This window comes from Mauremys mutica, chromosome 4, assembly GCF_020497125.1.
Source record: "Mauremys mutica isolate MM-2020 ecotype Southern chromosome 4, ASM2049712v1, whole genome shotgun sequence".
Classification (NCBI taxonomy): domain Eukaryota; kingdom Metazoa; phylum Chordata; order Testudines; family Geoemydidae; genus Mauremys; species Mauremys mutica.
The window spans coordinates 58,136,102-58,158,033 of record NC_059075.1 but is presented as its reverse complement, the minus strand read 5'-3'; the positions used below and the strand labels follow the sequence as shown (position 1 = coordinate 58,158,033).

The window sequence follows — 21,932 nt, the reverse complement described above, 5'->3', positions numbered from 1 at the left end:
CTCTCTGACCATCCCTGTGTGGTACAGGAACCCCACCCACCATAAACCCACCTCGCGCCAGTAAAGCAACGTCAACATGGCCCCCACGGCCAATCGTTTCACCCCTCCAGAGACTATCCTCCGCCACGTGACTCGCAGGCCGGCTTCGTTCTCAACGGCGTTCCTCTGGCGCATGCGCCATAAGTTTCAGTCTCTGGCAGCCGGTGAATCGGCTGCCTTTTTGTCTGCGCATGCTCTGCGCGGCCGCCCTCTTCCCTCTCCGCACTCTTTTGCGCATGCGTTGACCGCCATCGCCCTGTTTGGTGCATGCGCTGAGGGAGGCGGCCGCTGCGCTCCCACTTGCTCTAGCTCCGCCCTCGTTACTACCGGGAGCGGCGGCTGCGATGGCGGCCGGGCCGGGCCCGCTCCACTCGGTGCTGCTGTTGCTGGTGGCGTCGGTGCTGCCCGGCGGCTCGTGGGGCTCAGAGGCGGCCGGGGCGGGGGAGTCTCCTGGCGGGCCGGGCCCCGGGGAGCGGTTTAAAATCGAGGGCCGGGCGGTGGTGCCCGGGGTGAAGCCGCAGGACTGGATCGCGGCGGCCCGGGTGCTGGTGGACGGGGAGGAGCACGTCGGCTTCCTCAAGTGAGCGGCGGAGGGGCGCCGGGAGAGGCCGGGCCGGGGCCAGCAGGGCCGTTAGTCCCCGCCGGGCGGATCGCCCCTCCCGCGGTCTCTGCTGCCTTCTCCCTGGGCTGGCAGCGGGTGACTGACGGGAGCCCCCCGGTGCACACAGCGGCGTCGCACCCCTTCGCGGGGAGGGGGCGATCTGAGGAGCAGGGGCTGGGCTGACGCTCGCCCGGCTGCTGCCGCAAACACCCCTCCCCGTCACGGGTCGCCTTACACCTCCGCACGCCTTACACTTGGCCGGCCTCCGCAGGCTGAGCGCGCCCTGCCGGGCCGCCCTCCCGTCACTCCCGGCTGGCCCTGTTGATGCTTTGGCGGCCTGGCCCGTGGCTGCGCCCCTCACTCAAGTCATGCTCCCCCCCGCCCCCGGTTGATGGTGTAGGGTTCGTCGTGAGCGTTGGCTGGCCGGTATTCTTAGTCTCCACCCCCACCCCCTGGGGCAGGAAAAACGTACAGAAGTATGGGCAGAGCCAGAGCGCATTTCTCGCTTGTCCAGCCTTCCCAGTGCCCCACGAGGTCAGATAGGCTGTGCAGGCAAGGGACAAGGGAGCTGCCTTCTGGTGTTCCACAGATGTTGTAATGTAGCTGTCAAAAACAGGGTAGTACAAGTAGTCGGTCACAGTTGCAAAGCTTCCACCAATTTATTTCTGGCAACCTGATTGTGATGTCATCAGTGATTGCATCATTACTTGGTTTTTCTAAAGTCTTATAGTATCTATTGAAATTTATAGTCTGCTCCTTAATGTCCCTGAATGACAACGATCAGGTGACATCACTTTAAAAAACAGTCAATTGTAATACTCTCTTGTATATTGAAACATGATGAATATTTTCTTTCCTCAGGACAGATGGAAGTTTTGTGGTTCATGATATACCTTCTGGATCTTATGTAGTAGAAGTTATATCCCCAGCTTATAGGTTTGAACCTGTTCGAGTGGACATAACTTCAAAAGGCAAAATGAGGTGAGCCCTTCAGATTATTTCTGCATCGATCCATTTAAACACATTTAATCTGGCTGATAGTGCAGTATTAGGGCTTGGCTACACTTACAAATTTGCAGCGCTGCAGCAGGGTGTGAAAACACACCCTCTGCAGCGCTGCAAATTGCGGCGCTACAAAGCGCCAGTGTAGTCAAAGCCCCAGCGCTGGGAGCCGCGCTCCCAGCGCTGTCCATTATTCCCCACAGGGAGGTGGAGTACGGACAGCGCTGGGAGAGCTTTCTCCCAGCGCTGGCGCTTTGACTACACTTAGCGCTTCAAAGCACTGCCGCGGCAGCGCTTTGAAATGCAAGTGTAGCCAAAGCCTGAGTGTTGTGTGAACTCACTGTAGTTAGGACAGGGTTGGTACTTCCATTTTAGATCTTAAGTTTCAGTTGTTTATATCTTTTTTCAAAAGTTATTTATAGATGGAAATTTAGCTTCAAAGGCTTAGCTTTATTTTGTCTTTGTTTTTTTTTTCCTCCCTATTCTCACAACTTCAATATGAGTGAACAGAAAAGATTTGGAAGAGTTTTATTTCCTTTCACCACTTCAATAATTTATTGGGTTGATAGCAGGAAACGTGAAATAAAATCTGCCCCTAAAACCTCTACCTCCTTTCTTTTTTGAGAGGCTTCCAGAGGTCTCCTGAGATTCTTTTCTTTCCATTTTTAGTCTGTATCCCCTTTCTGTCTTGCTTGGTTACTTTCTGTCAGTCAGTAAAATGGTCTCCATCTCTCTGTCCCTGGAATCTCTCTGTGCTGTTTTGTTCATTCTCCTTTAGTCAGCCTAACGTAGTTATTTGAAGAATGCACATCCTTATTCCAGGAGTGGAGCAGGTTGCTGTGTTAGTATGGAGAATGAAGGGCCATACTTGTTCCTAAATTCTGAAGTGCTCTTACTAGACCATGGTGCAGATCCCTGTACTGTTTTTCTGTGCTTGCCTCATCCACAGCAACTTTAGCTGTGTCCTTTGTTTGTGTGCATTACAGTAGGGCGGGAGTGGCCAGCCTGAGAAGGAGCCAGAATTTACCAATGTACATTGCCAAAGAGCCACAGTAATATGTCAGCAGCCCCTCATCAGCTTCCCCACTCCCAGTGATCAGCCCCTCCCCCTCCCTACCCATACCTCCCGATCAGCTGTTTCAAGGCATGCTGTGGGTGGGGGGAGAGGAAGGACTGAAGGCATAGCAGGCTCAGGGGATGGGGCAGGAAGGGGTGGAGTGGGGGTGGGGCCCATGGCAGAACCAGGGGTTGAGCAGTGAGCACCCCCCAGCACATTGAAAAGTTGGCACCTGTAGCTCCAGCCCTGGAGTCAGTGCCTATACAAGGAGCCATATATTAACTTCTGAAGAGCCGCTTGTGGTTTCGGAGCCACAGGTTGGCCACCCCTGCAGTAGGGCATCTTAGTACACACTGGCAAGTAAAAGACAAAACTTTTGTCATTCAGAGGTGTTGAAAAAATAACCCCCCAAAAGACAAAAGTTGGTGATGACAAGCCCTGGTGTGAACAGCTTGCTCCTGCCGACAAACAGCGGCTACACTGCACACCTTTTAGCAGCACGGCTGTGTTGCTAAACGCTGTGTAGTGTAGACATAGTGTACAATAATGTACAGCTGTGTATTAGGCTATTTGGCAAATAGTACAAAGAAATAGCTGGCCTGTCCAATAAGAGGGATTTATTTGAACTAATAAGATGAAATAAACGTGTTTAAATTGCACTTTTTCTTTCATTTGTATGCATATGTAGCATCTTTAACTTCACGTGTTAAGTGATGGAAAATTCTGTTATAAGTGATAAACACAAGAGGTGTAGTAAAAGTGCCTATGGGAACTGTAATGCTTATTTTTCTGGTTCTGAAAGATTAACATTTCAAATTGAATATTGCATTAACTGAGTTTTTGCATTCAATTACTTATACTATAATGTTGTCTGTCTTACTGGAATAACACCCCATAATAGTTCAAGATTTTGTTACCAAACTTTGAAAACTTAAACCTACAATCTCATTAGATGTCTCATCCTATTAACAACCATGACATATTTTACTTCTAAAAATTTAAAGTATTTTAAAAAAGGAATCCCGAGTTGAGGTGGGGCTATTTGTTTTAGAAGTAATTAGAATCTGTGGTACTCAGACAGAGGCTCGGGTGCAAGTGGCTCTTTTAATGTGTCTCCTGTAGCTCTTTGCATTACATGATACTAAAACACTGTGATTTAATCCAATCAGGATGCTTTTATTATGTTAGTAATCAATTGTAGTTAGTAAAATCATACTCGGTCAATCATTTTGCTATGAGAATAAAATACATATGATATAATATAAATATTTCCCCTGTCATACTGTTTCTTTTACTATAGTACTATACATTTATATTTAAACAATGAATTCACCCTACTATGGCTCTTTTGGGTAATGTTGATTGCTAATTTGGCTCCTGAACCACTGAGGTCTGAGTATCACTGAATTAGATTGTTCCAATATTTGTTCCTGTCGAATGCCAGACTTGAAAATGAGCTTTGGTGAATGTAATGCACTTGTTTCCTGGCATGGGGGGGTTAAGCAAACACTTCAGAAATTGTTAACATTGTAATCCATATTTGACCTGATTATGATAATGAGTACCCAGAAGAATGTGTTCTTCCAGTTATACTTAACAAGCCAAGTTTACCAGTTAGCTGGTTACTGAGATCTCCATAACTGTATTGAAGAAGACCTTGGAGTCACAGCGGAATTTTTTCTGAAGCTTTAATCAAATTGTCTCATGGTAAAGTTAGCTGACTACTCTTTTCTGACCAGCACTAATAAGTTAACACAAATAGTTCTTCATCAACCACTTCCCAACAAATGCTTCTACTGTTTCTGATTTTTTTTCCCCTTCCTTCCTCTTACCTGTCTACTTTAAATTTTACATTCTACCATAATTGATTAGAGGGGATATTATTAGTGGATGGGATGATGAGTATAGCTCAGAGAGTAACATCTGGACAAATGTCTTCTATGGTTCACACTTTCATGTAGCAGCTTGTTAAGTTTGTAGGCTTGTTATAAGCTTTGACTAGAGAGAATAATAAATAAGGATTTGTCAAGTTAGAGGGGAGGGTTTTAAAAATACTTATTTTTTCACTAGAGCAAGATATGTGAATTACATCAAAACTTCAGAAGTAGTCAGGCTGCCATACCCGCTTCAGATGAAATCTTCTGGACCCCCTTCTTACTTCATAAAGAGAGAGTCTTGGGGATGGACAGACTTTCTAATGAACCCTATGGTATGTATAGATGCCGCACACAAATCTATTTGCTGCTGATTTTACCTGAAAGCTTTTTAAGAGTGGATTTAGGGTAGGATCCATCCATGGCAGTTGGAACGCCAAGCAAAGAAAAAATTAATTCTTGGTACTTGTGGAAATAGAGAAAATACATAATCAATTTGCAAATCTCAGTAAAACAATCTTGTTTTCAGATATATTGTCGATAGGAAAAGAGGCATCTCTAGAGATGAATGGTTACACCAGCCAAACAGCAATTGCAGGCTTATGGTTGTTGAAAAATGCTTATTACTGATAATTGGATGAAGCCAGTGGGGTGGTGATGCAATATTGACTTCAAGTGTCACCTTCTCAGCCAGCAGCAAGATTCTTTTGCGGCTCTTTTCATTAATAAGAACAGGTATTGCAGCATTAAGCATAACTGTAATTGCAAATAACCAATACAGATGATGAGTTTTCTCAGTAAAATATTAATCTCCTGTTGGATCAAGCGGTCTGCTGTTTTCCCACTTCAAATCATGAAAGCATTATTTCTTTTCTTTACACTTTTTAAATTAGAATATAAGAGAACATATTAAAATCTAACATGCAGAGAACAAAATCACAATCTAGGGGGAGATTATAGGCAAATATATGAAAATATGATGGATCCTAAACACTGAAGCATTCATTTTTGTATTAAAATAGGTTAAAGGAATGATGTGGCTCTCTAGGTACTAATCTTTTCTTGTCTTGGACAATGTTATAGTTGTAAATGTAATTATTTTAATTTGATAGCCTTGTTTTTTAAAGAGTCTTCAAATCAGAAGAACCAAAATGCACACTATTCCTCTTAATGTCAGTCCCAAATATAAACAAAGCTGTGTATGTGCACTATGCTCAGGATGCTTAAGTTCTACGTAGAGTTTTAAAAGAATTAAGACTCGGAACAGTCTAAGATGGGAAAATCCATAGCTTAAGTATCTGCATCCATTGCAAAGCACGTGTAACTGCAATATTAAATTTTGTACAACTAATTTGATGACTAAATAGTGTCTTCAAGTTTCAAAACACACATACTATAGATATATACTGTCTTATGTATAAATAAATACATCTTTAGGGTATTGTGTTATATCCTGGGTTAATCATTATTAGTCTAGCAGGAAAAAGGACAAATCCCAACCAAAATCCTTTTAGATATTTTTAATATCCCAGAGAGTTTCCATGCTTTAGCAGAATAGGAGGGTACTAAGGGAAATACAAGACACGCCCATCATCACACACACGTTGCTGCTTTTGCTCCTCAAGGGATGTTGACTGTAGATTTAAATTTAAGCTAATTAGTACTGTCTGGATTACTTTTAGGCCTGCAGATCTTTTCATAGGCAAAGTTCTTTCTGAATTATGACAAACAGAACTGGGCAAAAGATGTGCTTCCCGTGTTTCAGGAATCCACTTCTATTTTAAATTCAGTCTCTAAAGAATCTGAGATCTCAACCACTTTGATGTACTTGGCATGCACTCTAACCTTGCTCTCTAAAGTTTATTTAAATTCTTTGCAGTCCTGCTGAGAATCCTTAATTATGTACCTCCCTAGTGACCTATAATGTGGCAGTGTACATATCAGTACATCCGATTCTGTTACTATCCTAAAACACTGAAGTAACTTTTCAGGAAAATGAAGTCTTTTATTTGCTATAGAACTGCTGATGGGAATGAGCTGTGATTCCCTGAAACTCCATTTTGTTGGGTTTCTCTACCATAGAACAGGTCATGATCCTAATGACACTTTTTCTAGGAGGTGATGAGTTCTAAAAACCCTAAAAATGGTTTCTCTCTCACTTGTTTATTTCTTACCTTTTTACAGTCTCCCAACTACAGTCCGTTTATTAGCCAACTTTTCACTTACGTTAAAAACTTCACGCCAAATGTGAACACACCCCAAAAAAGGTGTAGGTAGGATCCAAGTTGACATACATCCATCTCTTGGGCTTCCTGTTCAAGTGTACCCGAAAGAGTAATCTGATGGAATTTTGGGAAAAAAACTATAATTTCATTTCAGGTTTTGCCTTTTCAATAAATGACAGGGTTTTTTGTAGTCTCCTTTTCCCCACACACCCATCCCTTCAGATTTCTTTACCTGCCGCGTCCGCAGGTTCGGCCTATGGCGGCTCCCACTGGGGGCTGAGGAAAGCAGTGTGGGACAAGGAGTGGGAGCCGCAACTGGCCCAACTTGTGGACATGGCAGTAAACAAACCATCCCAGCCCGTCAGGGTGCTTACCTTGGCGAGCTGGGTGCCAAAGGTTGCCAATCCCTGGGCTATATCCACTGGAACTTCCCCATGGTCAGTTGTCTTTAAAATTCATGAAGGTTTTTGTTGACCTCCATGCTCCTAGAGTGCAATGCTTTATTGTAGCAGTCAGGGTTGAAGGCTTTAACAATATTCCATTTGAAATATTCCATTCTCTGCCAATGAATCACCAAGTCCAGAATTTAAACTGAACTCTCCTACTTGGCCCCTTATAGAACTACTAGATTACTGAGCCAAATCTTCAGTAGTTTTGGAATATGGATTTCCAACTAAGACTGAATCTTCACTCTCAGGTGTTCAGTGTCAGATGCCTTCCTGCTTACTGAAGGCTTTCTTAAAATATTTTGAGCAATGACTCAAACTAAGGAAATGTTCTTTGAATTTCTCTCTCATTTTTAGGTTATGATGATGGTTCTTCCATTACTGATATTTGTATTGCTGCCTAAAGTTGTCAACACCAGTGATCCTGACATGAGACGGGTAAGTATGCTCAGTACGAGTGGATATCAAGATATTAAGTTACAAAAAAGAAAGACAAACTGAAAGTTGTCTTATGGGGCGCACTAATAGACAGCTGTCTTCATTCAGTGAAAACTGAGGCCATGTGTACACTTACCGGAGATCAATGCAGCTGCGATGGACATTAGGAAGTTCATCTAATTTCAAGTCTAAAGGTTTTTAACCATTAGAGGAGTGAAGTTCTGGAACAGCCTTGCAAGGGGAGTAATGGGGGCAAAAGACGCATCTAGCTTCAAGACTAAGCTTGATAAGTTTATGGAGGGGATGGTATGATGGGATAGCCTTTTTTTGGCAATTAATTGATCTTTGATTATTAGCAGGTAAGTATGCCCAGTGGTCTGTGATGGGGTGGGATCTGAGTTACTACAGAGAATTCTTTCCTTGGTGCTGGCTGGTGAGTCTTGCCCACATGCTCAGGGTTTAACTGATCGCCATATTTGGGGTCGGGAAGGAATTTTCCTCCAGGGCAGATTGGCAGAGGTTTTTTGCCTTCCTCTGCAGTGCAGGGCACGGGTCACTTGCTGGAGGCTCCTCTGCACCTTGAGGTCTTTAAACCACGATTTGAGGACTTCAGTAACTCAGACATAGGTTAGGGGCTTGTTACAGGAGTGGGTGGGTGAGATTCTGTGGCCTGCATTGTGCAGGAGGTCAGACTAGATGTTCATAATGGTCCCTTCTGACCTTAAAGTCTATGAGTCTATGAGGTCTAGTGAAGACCCGCAAAATTGTCAATCAGAACACTCTCCGGTCAAGTAAGGTAAGCTGATGGGAGAGCATTTCCCATTGACGCAGCACGGTGTAGACACCGCAGTAAGTCAGCCTAAGCTACGTTGACTCCAGCTACATTATTCATATAGTTGGAGTAGCGTAACGTAGCTCGACTTACCCCAGTAGTGTAGATGAGGCCTGAGTTGCAAATATCATTATTGGGTTCTAGTATAAGTTCTATAAGCCTGCACTTGGGTCAGAACACAGAGTTTAATTTAATTATGTACAGTTATGAATTGTATTATGGTCTGATATTTTCCAGAGCTTCTGCAAAAAGCAATTAATGCCCTAATCTCTCTCCACCTAGTTCTCTTGAAAATCTCCTAGTTTTTACTCTTCACTGTTAAAATGAAGTATTAAAGACCCAACAGGGCTTGCTTTTTTATACTATTTATAGAATCCTCTAGGTGTGTTGTGAGGCATAAGACTTAGTGTTCTCTTACCCTCCTGTGCCACCACCAAAAATGTATGGTTTACTGGGCTATTAACTACTCCTAGTGTCACAGTGATGTTATGGTATGGAGCCTTAATGTAGCCACTTATTTTTAAATGATCCTAATTTATTGTCCTTTTACCATGCCAAATAGCGGAAAGCTAGGACAAAATGGAGATTCAAGGTGTTTACTAAATCTTTTCTACTATCTAGAAATGTTAATTGTCTGTCTTTGGGTGGCTGCTTCTTTTGAGATTCAGTTGGTTCCAACTTCTCTTTCTCAGAAACCACTGTCTTTAGTAGTATTTTGCAGGTGTCCAGACCTCTTTAAAGTGATACCTATTAAAAGCAAAAATCAGAAGGTGTTTAATGCCTCTGGTTTAACTTTGATAGAAGCTAAAACTTGAAAGTAGACCAACTACCTATGAAATGCTGTTGAAGTAGGTTAAATCCTAGAAGCTGTTTTAGAAAAAAGCCAAAACAGCCCAAAAAAAAAATACCCCTGTTGTTCTTTATGAAGTGCATGCACTCATCCACTGCTGTGGACAGACAAGCTACTCTCATCTTTTAGTTTTTATTCACTTGGTAATTTGGCTTGTTAATAAAAAAATCAAAGTTGAAAGAATCTTGATTGGCATTGAGATGATCTTGGAGGAATGGGAAAGAGTTAAAATCTAAGAGCTAGAATAAAATGGAAAATGACATTTGCCTTAGGTGTCTATGTATTAAACCCTGCAGTATAAATATAAAACTCATTCACTTATGAAAAAGGAGCTTTTATTACACTCTTCGACAGCTTGTTTTGTTTTCTTTGGGTGATACTTAATATGTAGCGCTGAGCTAATAGTTGTGCTCATGTATAAGTCTTAAAGATAGGTATAATATCAACAGGCTACCCAGCTAACTTTTGGCTAGCTCTTACATGGAATTATAAAACAATTCTGAATGTTTGCATTGTCTTCCTCTCCCTAATGTTAAGGGTATAATAAAAATATAACTAAAAAGTTATAGAACTTTGGAAAAGTAATTTAACTTATATTAATAAAATACTTCATTTCCTTTTGTAAAAGAAGATAACTTGTTTGTCTTTCAAAATAAAAGTTTAGCATAAATATCCTGTCTAAAGCTATGGTAAGCATAGATGGATAGATGTCCTCACATTAAGATCCTTTTCTGCACATAGAAAAGGAAGACATTAAGGCAGTGGATTAGAGCTGTAAACTAGCTGTTCAGTAATTGGTAGCTATGTAAGAAATTCTAAAAATTTTTCCTGATGTGCAGTAAATACTAGTTTACGAAACATTTGGGCCAAATCGCAAAACTTAAAAATATGTAAAGTCAAAATAGTATTGTGCAGAGGATCAGTGTATCTTAGCTACAGTTAGCTTTGAAAAATTGATAGTTTTTATATAATAAGTATCTGCCCTGTAAGGCTACTTGAGACATGGTTCCCTTGGCTATACTGAGTGCTTTTAGTTTTGTTTTGTTTTGTTTTTTTTAAGTTTCTTTGTGTAGTTTGGGGTTTGGCTGTGGTTGCACAAATAAGTTATCTTTATAGTGATGTGCTCACTAGAGAACTAGTGCATAGCAACACAATCGAGGAAATTGCAAAGCTACTTAATGTGCCTGCTCAACTGATGTTACAGCAACAGCCTTAAATAGTCAATAGTTTACACTTAGATTGTCTGATTTTTGTGTGCAGGAAATGGAGCAGTCAATGAATATGCTAAATTCCAACCATGAACTGCCCGATGTCTCTGAATTCATGACAAGACTTTTCTCTTCAAAATCTTCCAGCAAGTCTGGCAGTGGGAGCAGTAAAACAGGGAAAAGTGGTGCTGGAAAAAGGAGGTAGTTGTTTCTTCCTCCTGCGCCTGAGTTTGCACAACTGTTTTTGTGTGATATCATCTGTATGGGTCTTGGAAGTTCAAAACACCACTACTGTAAACTTGATCCAACATGAAAATTGATCTGCGACAACTGTTGTGTGTGATGTAGCTTTTTAGCCTATTTAAGCTGTTTTGTACGTGGCAGTAAGCAGAGGAGGACATGGCTTCAATCTTGTATGTGTATAAGGTCAATATTGATGATACTGAATTAACTATATTGCTCTGTAGAAAATGACATTAAAGTAATTAAATTATATGATGTGCTACACATTAATGAATACGTTTTAATCCCTAGACAAAATCTCACTATATGTAACAACAAATTTTGGTTTCAAAGAAAGAGTTCTATTTTTAAAAATGAGCTTAACAGTTTTCTATCCAGTTCTCAAGTGCATAAAGTTTCTCCCTTTAATGAAATTGAGTCATTTGAGTTTACCGAGGAAAGAACTGGCTCTGCCAGCTAGAAGTATTTGAAATGAATATACTATGTATTTTAGTTACTTTATTTTGTATGTACATTTAATAAGATTTGTTTGAGTGGAATAGTAGTTCATGGGTTTTTCCATTTCATTTTACTTATCTAGCAACTGCTATAAAACTTAAACACAAGAGCAGGCAAGCATCCTTTTCCAAAACTGCTCATGACCTCTGTCAAGTTACTTATGGATCTCACAATAGCCATACAGTAAGAAGAATGCAGCTCAGGTCCTTCCGCTTACACTGACCACACTGAATGCCTCATCTCTGAAACATACTTGATTCTTACCAGTTCTCTGACTGTATTTGCTACTAGTTTGTCTAGGAGGCAGACTTGAAGCCAAACACAGGACAAATAATTTTACAAGGTCTGTAGCTAGGTTGACTCCCACTTACATCAACTTTTAAAATGGTTTATATCAAACTCCATAATAGAACATGATTGCATTACAAGGTAAATGGAACTGCATGTGGTCATTTATTGGCAACACTCTCCTTTTCTTCATCCTGACTTGCTAAGCTGTTCTAGAATCACTCATTCATTTGGTATGAATGAAATAAGAGAATCTTCTCAAGCTGCTTAGTGTTAAGCAAATTTTAAGTGATTTAAATTCAGATGCAGTAAACAGTTGACTATTCTCCACTCTACGAACATTTTGTAGAATTAAAATGATTGGAATACCTGCTTACTTCCATTAGTGGCTCTATCTGTAAATCACTTTTAAGCTTTATAAGGAATAATTGTTTCAAGGTGAAGCAAACATTTGCAGGGACTTATGTCATGTCCCAAATATTTTAATTTAATGAAAGAGCTCAACAATTTCTTTCCTTAAAATATCAGTTTCAGTTGCTTATTTCAGTTGCTTTTATAATTCATTTGTTTCTCATTGCCGACTAATGTCATAAGCAGTAGGACCCATATACAATGGTTATGGTTGTTTGGTATCTAAAATGATTATTTAAAATTTGACTACTATACAACTGAAGTAAAATTAATCCTTTCAGGATTAATTTTACTTCAGTTGTATAGTAGTCAAATATCTCTTCTGAGCTTTAATCACCATTTTCCAAACTGCTAGGCCAATTAATGTTTTATAACATACTATATACCTTGACAGGGGCTTTAACATAGCCAAACTAAGGCTTAAAGTACTGGGTAACTGAAAATCACTCTTTTCAACCGTACTTGGAATAAGAGGAGTGATTAAACATTAAGTTCACTCTTTCCATCTGTCCACACATACATTAAAGTTAGATTTTAATAAATTTGAAACTTAAGCAGCTGCAAGGCAGCATAAAGCGAAAACATCAATTATCTTATTGTGGTAGACCTTTATAGTCTAGGAAACATAAAAGCTAGAAACTAATAAATACTTGTTCAATCTGTATATTTTGACCTGCATCAGAGATTGGCAACCTTTGGCACACAGCCCGTCAGGGAAATCCGCTGGCGGGCCGGGACAGTTTGTCATCCGCAGGTTTGGCCGATCGCAGCTCCCACTGGTTGCCGTTCGCCGTTCCAGGCCAATGGGGGCTGTGGGAAGTGGCAGCCAGCACATCCCTTGGCCTATGCCACTTCCACCTTCTCAGAGACAAAGGCACCAGACTCCTGTTAGTTGCACTGTTTCAGGCTCAATATAAAAAGACAATAATGCTATTTGGCATGGTTTCCTCCTCATAAGTGAGGGCATCTGTCCCCAGTTCTGATGGTGATATGCAGAGCCATCTTTGGGTTGCTGCTGAGCTAGTCCCAAACACAGAAGTAGCAAATAATGCCTTTTTTCTGTCTCCAGTTGATCTGGAGATAGCATTGTTTACTGTTTACCTCATGTTTTACTTGGAGCTGGCCATAAAGGTGATCTGACAGAAGCTCATTTCATAGCCAGGGACTGTTTCTCACTCCATACCCCAGAAAAATAGCTACCTTCAGTGAGGCTATTTGAACTAACAGAAAACAGGGTAACCACCTGGCAATAGCAGGACTGTTGGGGTAGAGAGTTAGTGGATATGGTACGTTTTTCTACTGGAGATTATTCTGACATTCTTCAGAACAATTCCACCATCTCATTTATGGATATTCTCAATGACCCTTTTGAAAAGTTGGATGGAAGGAGAGAAGGGAGAGCTGTTAGGGCTCATTCCATCTACTGGACATGCATGAAGGAAAATCTGGATATTACTGTGATGGGTGATTTAGGCACCGATAAAATAATTTTGCCAAAGATGTCACTGGTGATCTTTCTGTTATCTAGATGTGGGGGAGAAATTTTATTTTCAAAACTGAGTTTTACATTTGTGTGTTAAACAATTTGTAATTGTCTCCTACCTGATTTGTAAAATGTGGATGATAATGCATACCTACCTCCCAAGGGTGTTCCGAAGATTAATTACCAATTTTAGTAGAGGAAGGGCAGGCTGAAATTAAGACAGTGGTGAGAAGAGGACTGATATTCAGGAGATAGGGGTTCTTGACATTGCTACAGACTTTTGCTGTCTTTGGGCCAGCCTCTTAATATTTCTGTGTTTCAGATCCACACCTGTAAAATATAGATATTTTTTTCCTTGTCAGAAGTATTGTGAGGATAAATTCATTAATTAATATGAAGTTCTCAATGGAAAAAAATATATATATAATCAGACAACATTTATATTAAACATTTATGTAGCACTTTACACATACCAAGTACTGTACAAACATTAACTAAATCAGCCCTTTACATAGTCTCAGGTTGAGATTTCTAAAGCAGTCTAGCCAATTTAAACACAGCCTCCATTAACTGAAGGAACAAAGAGTTCTGTGGCACCTTAGTCTATAAGGTGCCACAGAACTCTTTGCCGCTTTTACAGATCCAGACTAACATGGCCACCCCTCTGATATTTAACTGAAGGAAGATGCTTTGAAAATCTCAACCTCAATGGCTACTGGGCCTGTGATTGCATAAGGATTACATGTAGCAGACTGCTCTTAAAAGCTACTGTGAACTCAATATCCAGTTATTTCATGTTGAGTAGGACCTTTTAAGAAGGAAAATGGGGGTTTTCTTAAATTTGTGTAAAAATTTAATGCGTAAATTGTTGCTGGAGCATGCTTAATTTAGAAGTGGTTTTCCAAGAGTGAAGAGAGAGATTAGTAAGCAGAAGCCAAAATATGTTTTTAATAGGGCTGCCGATTAATTGCCATTAACTCGCGTGATTAAAATAATTTAATCACAATTTAAAAATCACGATTAATCGCAGTTTTAATCACAGTTAAACGATAGAATACCAATTGAAATTTATTAAATATTTTGGATGTTTTTCTACATTTTCATATATTGTATTCTGTGTTGTAAGTGAAGTTAGAAGTCCTGCTTCTTATTCAGCCAATCCCTAAGACAAATTTGTTTACATCTACAGGATATAATGCTGCCCTCTTCTTTACAATGTCACCAGAAAGTGAGAATAGGTATTTGCATGGCATTTTGCAAGTTATTTACATGCCAGAGATGCTAAACATTCTTATGTCCCTTCATGCTTCAGCCACCATTCCAGAGGACATACTTCCATGCTGATGACGCTCGTTTTAAAAAAAAACTGTTAATTAAATTTGTGACTGAACACCTTGGAGGAAAATTGTATGTCCCCTGCTCTGTTTTATCTGCATTTTGCCATGTATTTCATGTTATAGCAGTCTCGGATGATGACCCAGCAAATGTTGTTCATTTTAAGAACACTTTCACTGCAGATTTGACAAAATGCAAAGAAGATACCAATGTGACATTTTGAAAGATAGCTACAGCACTCAACCTAAGGTTTAAGAATCTGAAGTGCCTTCCAAAATCTGAGAGGGACGAGGTGTGGAGCATGCTTTCAGAAGTCTTAGAAGAGCAACACTCAGATGCGGAAACTGCAGAACTCAAACCACCAAAAAAGAAAATCAACCTGCTGGTGGCATCTGACTCAGATAATGAAAATGAACATGCGTCAGTCCACACTGCTTTTGGATTGTTCTTGAGCAAAACCCGTCATCAGCATGGACACACGTCCCCTGGAATGGTGGTTGAAGCATGAAGGGACATATGAATCTTTAGTGCATCTGGCATGTAAATATCTTGCGATGCCGGCGAGGACAGTGCCATGAGAATGCCTGTTCTCACTTTCAGGTGACATTATAAACAAGAAGCAGGCAGCAATATCTCCTGCAAATAACAAACTTGTTTGAGCCAGGGGTACTCAAACTGTGGGTTGGGACCCCATTTTAATGGGGTCGCCAGGGCCAGTATTAGACTCACTGGGACTCGGGGCTGAAGCCAAAGCCCGAGTGCTTTAACCTGGGGCAACAGGGTTTGGACTGGGCCCCCTCCCCTACTACCCCCACCAAGGGTCGCACAGTAATTTTTGTTGTCAGAATGGGGTCATGGTTCAAGGAAGTTTGAGAACCCCTGGTCTGAGTGATTGGCTGAACAAGAAGTAGGACTGAGTGGACTTGTAGGCTTTAAAATTTTACAATGTTTTATTTTTTAATTCAGGTTTTTTTGTACATAATTCTACATTTGTAAGTTCAACTTTCATGATAAAGAGAAAGCACTACAGTATTTGTATTAGGTGAATTGAAAAATACTATTTCATTTGTGTTTTTACAGTGCAAATACTTGGGATCAAAAATAAAGTGTGCCCTGTACATTTTGTATTCTGTGCTGTAATTGAAATCAATATATTTGAAAATGTAGAAAACATCCACAAATGTTTAAATAAATGGTATTCTATTATTGTTTAACAGTGTGATTAATCTCAATCAATTTTTTTAATGACTTGACAGCTCTAGTTTTTAAAGATTGAATCATTCGCAGCTGCCGCTTTCTGTGGTGTTTTTGTGTGTGCTTGCATACTGGGACACTATCAACTTAAAAAAAACAAGTTACGGTTTTGTCTGAAAATTATTTAACAATTTTTTATCAGAAGTAACACCTTCAGTTACTATAACTGAAATATTGAGAAAATTCTTCTGTTTATGCATGTGAGTGAAACCCAACTATAAAAAGTCCTGATTCCCTTGTACAGTCAGTTTCCTCTTCTGTTTTTGTGGAATTTTTTAAACATCAAGAGATCAGAGAAAAGTGTATAAAAAACCAGCAAATGTGATTGTAAAACCACAAAAATAGACTGAGGATGTCTGGCCCATACATAATACCCAAGATTGCTTTTAATTCATTTTGTCTTAGTGGACTGGATTTCAAGTTGATTATGTCCTTTTAATTATCTTCTACAAATTATATATAATGTATGAATCATTTATAAAATATGTATCCTCCACTTTTAAGAATATGTATATATAACTTCAGTGTATTTTATAAGTCTCCGAGGTCTGATTTTTTTTCAGAAGGTTAGTAAATAATGTCACTCTACACATACATACACACACACACAATATATTTTTGGGTTAATTAATAGTCTTCAATGGGCCTCTGTGTGCAAGCCAGGAAAGTGTTTTTTGGAGTGTGTGTTTGTTTGTTATTGAATCTGGTGTGCAGTCAGGTGGGAGCCTTGAGTTAAAATGAACTAAATTGCATACAGGCTGCAGTAGTGCTAGAGTTGCTTGTGACTTGATGGAAAAGAACTGGAACTCAGTATATTCACTAGAAATTAAAGGCAGTATCAGCATTTTTAAGGTACTAAAAAGGAGATTTCAGCGAGCAAGTGAATGTCTTGCCTGACCTTGATCTTATTGCTGTGGACACTTTGAAGCCTAATGTGCAAAGGATTTTGAAATGATAAATGAGATTCCTTAACATGTGGTGTGATATTTATCATCCTCAGCAATGTCCCAAGTATTTTGTGATTCTAACAGGTAAAAAAACCCTGCCTGAAAGATAGATAGCAATAAAACATCAATGATGTTGCCTCTCTCCTTCCATTCTCATGTATCTAGGTGGTCCCAAAAGGACTTGTACTGTGACTAGCACTGTTAAGTATACTTGTCAATGAAGTGAAGGAGAGCATGGATCTGGAAATGATTAAATCCATAACTGACAGGTGTAGGGAGCATAGTAAATACAGAAAGAACAATGTGTTTTTGAGCTTCAGGCATACTAATGTGAGGAGATTTAATTTTTTTTAAGTTATTCAAAAATTATATTTTTAGGGGAAATTTTGATTCTTGAGGCTGCTCTTTACTCTATTGAAAGGCAAGAAAATTCAGACTGAGGACACCAAGATGATATAAGGATTTAAGGAAGACTGAAAGAATATAAAGGGTCACTGATAAGTCAGATTTGGCTCAAATTTGGGGATTAAAAAACCTTAGAACAATAAAGTATTCTCATGATTAAAGAAACATTAATTCCTGCAGGAACTAGTTTTGTTTTAACAATATTCATTGACAGTTGGTTACACTGTGTCTGGCCATTGTGCAAGTATGTGTGGGCAAGTCCCATGCATGACCTTGTCACAATCATAGTTCCTGCACCTCGGAAAGCACATGCACTGTTACCTCTTTGTGTGCCTGGTGGTGCAAAACACCCAGATGGGACAAGGGGGAGGCAGTGGCCATGCCTTCCCTTTTTGTATGGGGTGAAGGTTAAGTGGACTGTGGGTAGGACATGGGTAGGACTCAGGAGATCTGGGTTCAATTTCCAGCGTGGCTACTGAGTGATCTTGGGCAAATTGCTTCCCTCCTGTTGCCTCAGTTTCTTCATCTGTAAAGGGGATAACACTACTCACCACCTTTTGGAAAGCATTTTAAGATCTGCTGGTGCAATGCACTGTATACGAGCTAGGTATTGTTATACCATCCTAAAAGGTTGAGACAGTCTCTGCACCTGTCACTCAGAAAAAGATTGTGCCTCAATGCAAGGCTCTGTCTACATGGCACAATTTAGCCCAGTGTTTGCAACCATCCCTGCATCGTCATGCTAGTGCATGCTAATCTGAATGTGACTGTTTAGAAATGCACTTAACCAATGAAAAACCCGCAAGCCTTTTTACATTGTCAAAGCCAAGAGCAATGCAGAATGTAAGTAAACAGCATAAATGGTGAAAAGTTAATTAGATTTTTAAATGTTTTGCTTTAATCATCTAAGATGTTTATAGGGATCTCGGTAAGGATATTTGATTTTAATAAATATTTTTGTAACCTGTCATATTTTAAATCTATTGAGCTTTAAAAAATGACACTTAAAGTGCAGTTCTATTCAGAAAAGTGATTGTAAAAATGGCATTGTAGTATTCCATGTTTATTCTGTCCTTGTGACTCCATCACAGGTATGCTGAGTTTCCAGGTAAAAAGAGGGAGGAGGCGGTTAACTTCCAATGCTGCAAAATTAATCTGGGATCCAAAGTCCTATTTCATCATCAGTGTTACTGATTCTGCAGGCCAAATTCTGCCCACCTTTAAACTCTTGTAACACCTTTCTCTTCAAATTATGCCCCGAGTGACACTTGCACAATCCTTTGTTTTCAATGTGGTTGTGAAGCTGCAATGACAGAATTTTTCCATGCAGTTGGAACATACTTAATTCTGTTATAGATGCACAAAATAGAATCCAACCCAGCTCATCCCTCTTAAATGTGTTGCCTGTGCACAGCTAACAGTAAAAATCAATAAAAACTTACTTTGCCACGTAAGCCCAGATAACACTGAAGGCTACACAAAAGGAATAGATTTCAAATGTCATTTTTTCTTATCATAACTGCACTTTGAACTGAAACTTTAAAGATGAGTGTAGAGAAGATAGGTGACTACAGGTATCAGAAGAGCAACAATATAAAAGGTGGGTGAAATTGTTTATATTGAATGCTACTATGAAAACAAGTAACGGGAGAATATTTAAAGGCACACACTTCACCTAGATACAGACGCTCCCCGCCTTACGTGCCAAAAAATCCATCCCTATTTCTAGCTTATGGAACTTTTTCCATAAGTGCAGATTTGCATAAGTCGGGTTTGCATAATCCAGGGGATGTCTGTATTAGAATACATTTACCTCCTGCAGCCTGGGGGGGGTGTCTGAGCTAGAAGGGAAAAGAGAGCTCTGTAGCTTTCAAGGTCTTCCCCTCCACAAACACGCCTTATGGGAGCTCTGATTCCTTGTGGGTGTGGGATGAGGGACAGTAGTTAGAGGCTGGGCATTCTAGTTGACTGGCTGGTTTGAGGGGTGCAGTGCAAGCTCATTGGCTCTACACACACAAAGAGAGCTCAAATAAGTCCTTTCCCCCAGTTCAGGCACTGTTACATGCCCAGATCAGGTTCCACCCATAGGATTAGAGTAGGACTGGATTTGGGGTCTGCTGTGGCTTTTGTGACAGTCACCTTTTAGGTACTAGGAAGGAATTTTCCCCTCACGGCTAGATTGGCTGGCATGAGGTAGGGTTTTTGGTTTTTTGGCTTCATAGCAGCCCAGGAAGCTGGTGCAGTAGATTAGGAAGAAAAGTTCAACCTGGGAGGTGTCCAGTGCAGGTACTCAATCAGTGGTGAGGCCAGTTCCCAAGTAAACCATAACTGGAGGTGGAATAAGGTGGCAGATAGCCCTTACAGAACCTGGGGAACAGGGTTGGGACTCCTAATGCCTGGTACAGTGAGTAGACAAGCCCTTTTCCACAGCCCCTTAAGACTACAAGAAAGTAGAGGGTTGACAGCTGAGCTCCATCAGGTGGAACATTACGGAAAGAGGAATACTGCCTAGTGAGCTGCATTGGTTACCATATTTACCAAAGGTGCTCAGAGAAAGGCTGGCCACACACACAGAGGAATCCAGGCTCCTTACTAGATGTAGTATATTGGGCTAACTGAGCCAAAAGATCCTTTCCTAAATGTAATATCCATGACTGAGATTTTTAAAGGGGCCCAGTGGAGTTAGGCACCCAAATCCCATTGAAAGTCAGTGGGAATTAGATGTATAATTCCCTTAGGCCCCTTTGGAAACTTCATATGGTAGTTCCATGTTAGCACTGAGATTCTACTGCAGAAGCTACTACTCAATTGATATTTTTAATTTTTCCTACTGATTGCATACTCATAATGTGTACATGGCTTTCTTTTCCACTTTGATTTGCCCTGCACTTTACACAGATTACAAGGGCCTCATTTGACTTACTCTGACAAACATATTGTTGAGATAGTGCTGGCAAAAAGTAAGTGTATGTATTACTAGCACTTTCAACTCTTTCATTGCATCAACCAACTATTTTTATCACCAGGCACCTCCCTACTGATAAGAGGTCATCTGGCCTGAATGGGACTGGCCAGATTTCTGTGCTTTCTTATTAGCCTTTGAAATTTATGTTATGATAGAAGTTACTTTCTCCAAAGCCCTATTGATCTAGGTACAATAAGAAAAATACAGCAGGATTTTACAGAATCAGCCAAATTTCACTGAAAATACACAGTATAAAAAAATTCAGTGTTTACATTTTCTGCTTTTAAAAAATGGAATAAAATGTCTATAGAGCTTTTAAAGCTCTTTATGCAAAATTTTATCCTATGTACCAGTACATGATACTGAAGGTCATATTCTGTTCTCACCCCACCTCCAGCCCTGGATACATGAAACACCCTCTTTAGTAGCACACACAACAAAAGAGAAAAACAACGAGGAATTCTGTCTCTTTCTCCTTTGAACTCAATATTATTAGAAAAAAGGCTAATTGTGTAGAAAATGTACACTATCTTTCCTACTTAGTTTGTTATGAGTATTTTATGATAGGCCAAATATACCCGTTGGAACTCATTTGCTATATTACTATTTTCATGCAATAAATTGTTAATAGATGCATCATTCGTTTTTCCCAGATGATCTTTGTCTTTTCTCAGTTGCACTCTTGTTAGGAAACAATTATAGTTTCAAAGACTAATTGCTAGCATGATTTAAGCACTGTTTTTTTCTTTAAATAGAGTTCATATTACCTGCTTCTTCATGTATATTTAATACCTTGCCTATAGTTTGTGTCTGCATCCTTATACTGCCTAATATTTCTTTCATGTTCCAAGTCAGGAGTTCAAATAAGCTATATAAAGACAGGTATATTGCTACAATAATAGGGTGTTTTACTGAGAATATTAAAACAGTTTATCCTCAGAAGTTTGCATATGAAATGATCTCTGTTTCTGCTATAACCTATGTTCCTGTAAGCTGTGAAAGTAACTACCTGCTTTCTTTATTCTTATGAGTACTTGTTTTTAACCAGAAACTTAAATTAATGCTAGATTTTGTGTGTGTGTGTGTGTGTGCACATTTCATTTAACTTCTTTACAGTTATACACTGTGGCCCCAAATGCCAGTGCAACAAAAGTACAGCTGTGTTGGATTGTGTCAAAAAATTCTTTGTCCTGATTTGGCAGAGAACAAACAATATTAATTTATTACTAGAAGTGTATTAATATTTCATATTTTTATAGTATCTTCTATCTGAGGAGATCAGTGTGATGCTACACAATGCTGCTTCCCAAGCAGATATTTTTCTTCTGGCTTCAATGGTAATCATCATCTCAGCCATTGAACACAGGGTTATGTCATAGAATCATAGAAGATTAGGATTGGAAGAGACCCCAGGAGGTCATCTAGTCTAACCCCCTGCTCAAAGCAGGACCAACCCCCAACTAAATCATCCCAGCCAGGGCTTTGTCAAGCCTGACCTTAAAAACCTCTAAGCATGGCGATTCCACCACCT

General features: G+C 40.0%; 1 protein-coding gene across 1 annotated transcript; it reads left to right on the top strand.

Annotated features, from left to right (window-relative positions):
• Positions 1–290: 290 nt before the first annotated feature.
• Positions 291–11,067, top strand: EMC7 (ER membrane protein complex subunit 7). Its single transcript, XM_045013872.1, has 5 exons — positions 291–619; positions 1,502–1,621; positions 4,770–4,908; positions 7,602–7,682; positions 10,625–11,067. Exons 1-5 carry the CDS (start codon positions 384–386, stop codon positions 10,775–10,777), a joined length of 729 nt encoding a protein of 242 aa, XP_044869807.1. The 5' UTR covers positions 291–383; the 3' UTR covers positions 10,778–11,067.
• Positions 11,068–21,932: the final 10,865 nt, after the last annotated feature.

Excerpts from the sequence above, each read along its gene's own strand:
- EMC7 (XM_045013872.1), top strand. The coding sequence starts at position 384 with ATGGCGGCCGGGCCGGGCCCGCTCCACTCGGTGCTGCTGTTGCTGGTG. Across the intron at positions 1,622-4,769 it reads ACTTCAAAAGGCAAAATGAG|AGCAAGATATGTGAATTACA; the intron begins GTGAGCCCTTCA and ends TTTTTTCACTAG. Across the intron at positions 4,909-7,601 it reads ACTTTCTAATGAACCCTATG|GTTATGATGATGGTTCTTCC; the intron begins GTATGTATAGAT and ends TCTCATTTTTAG.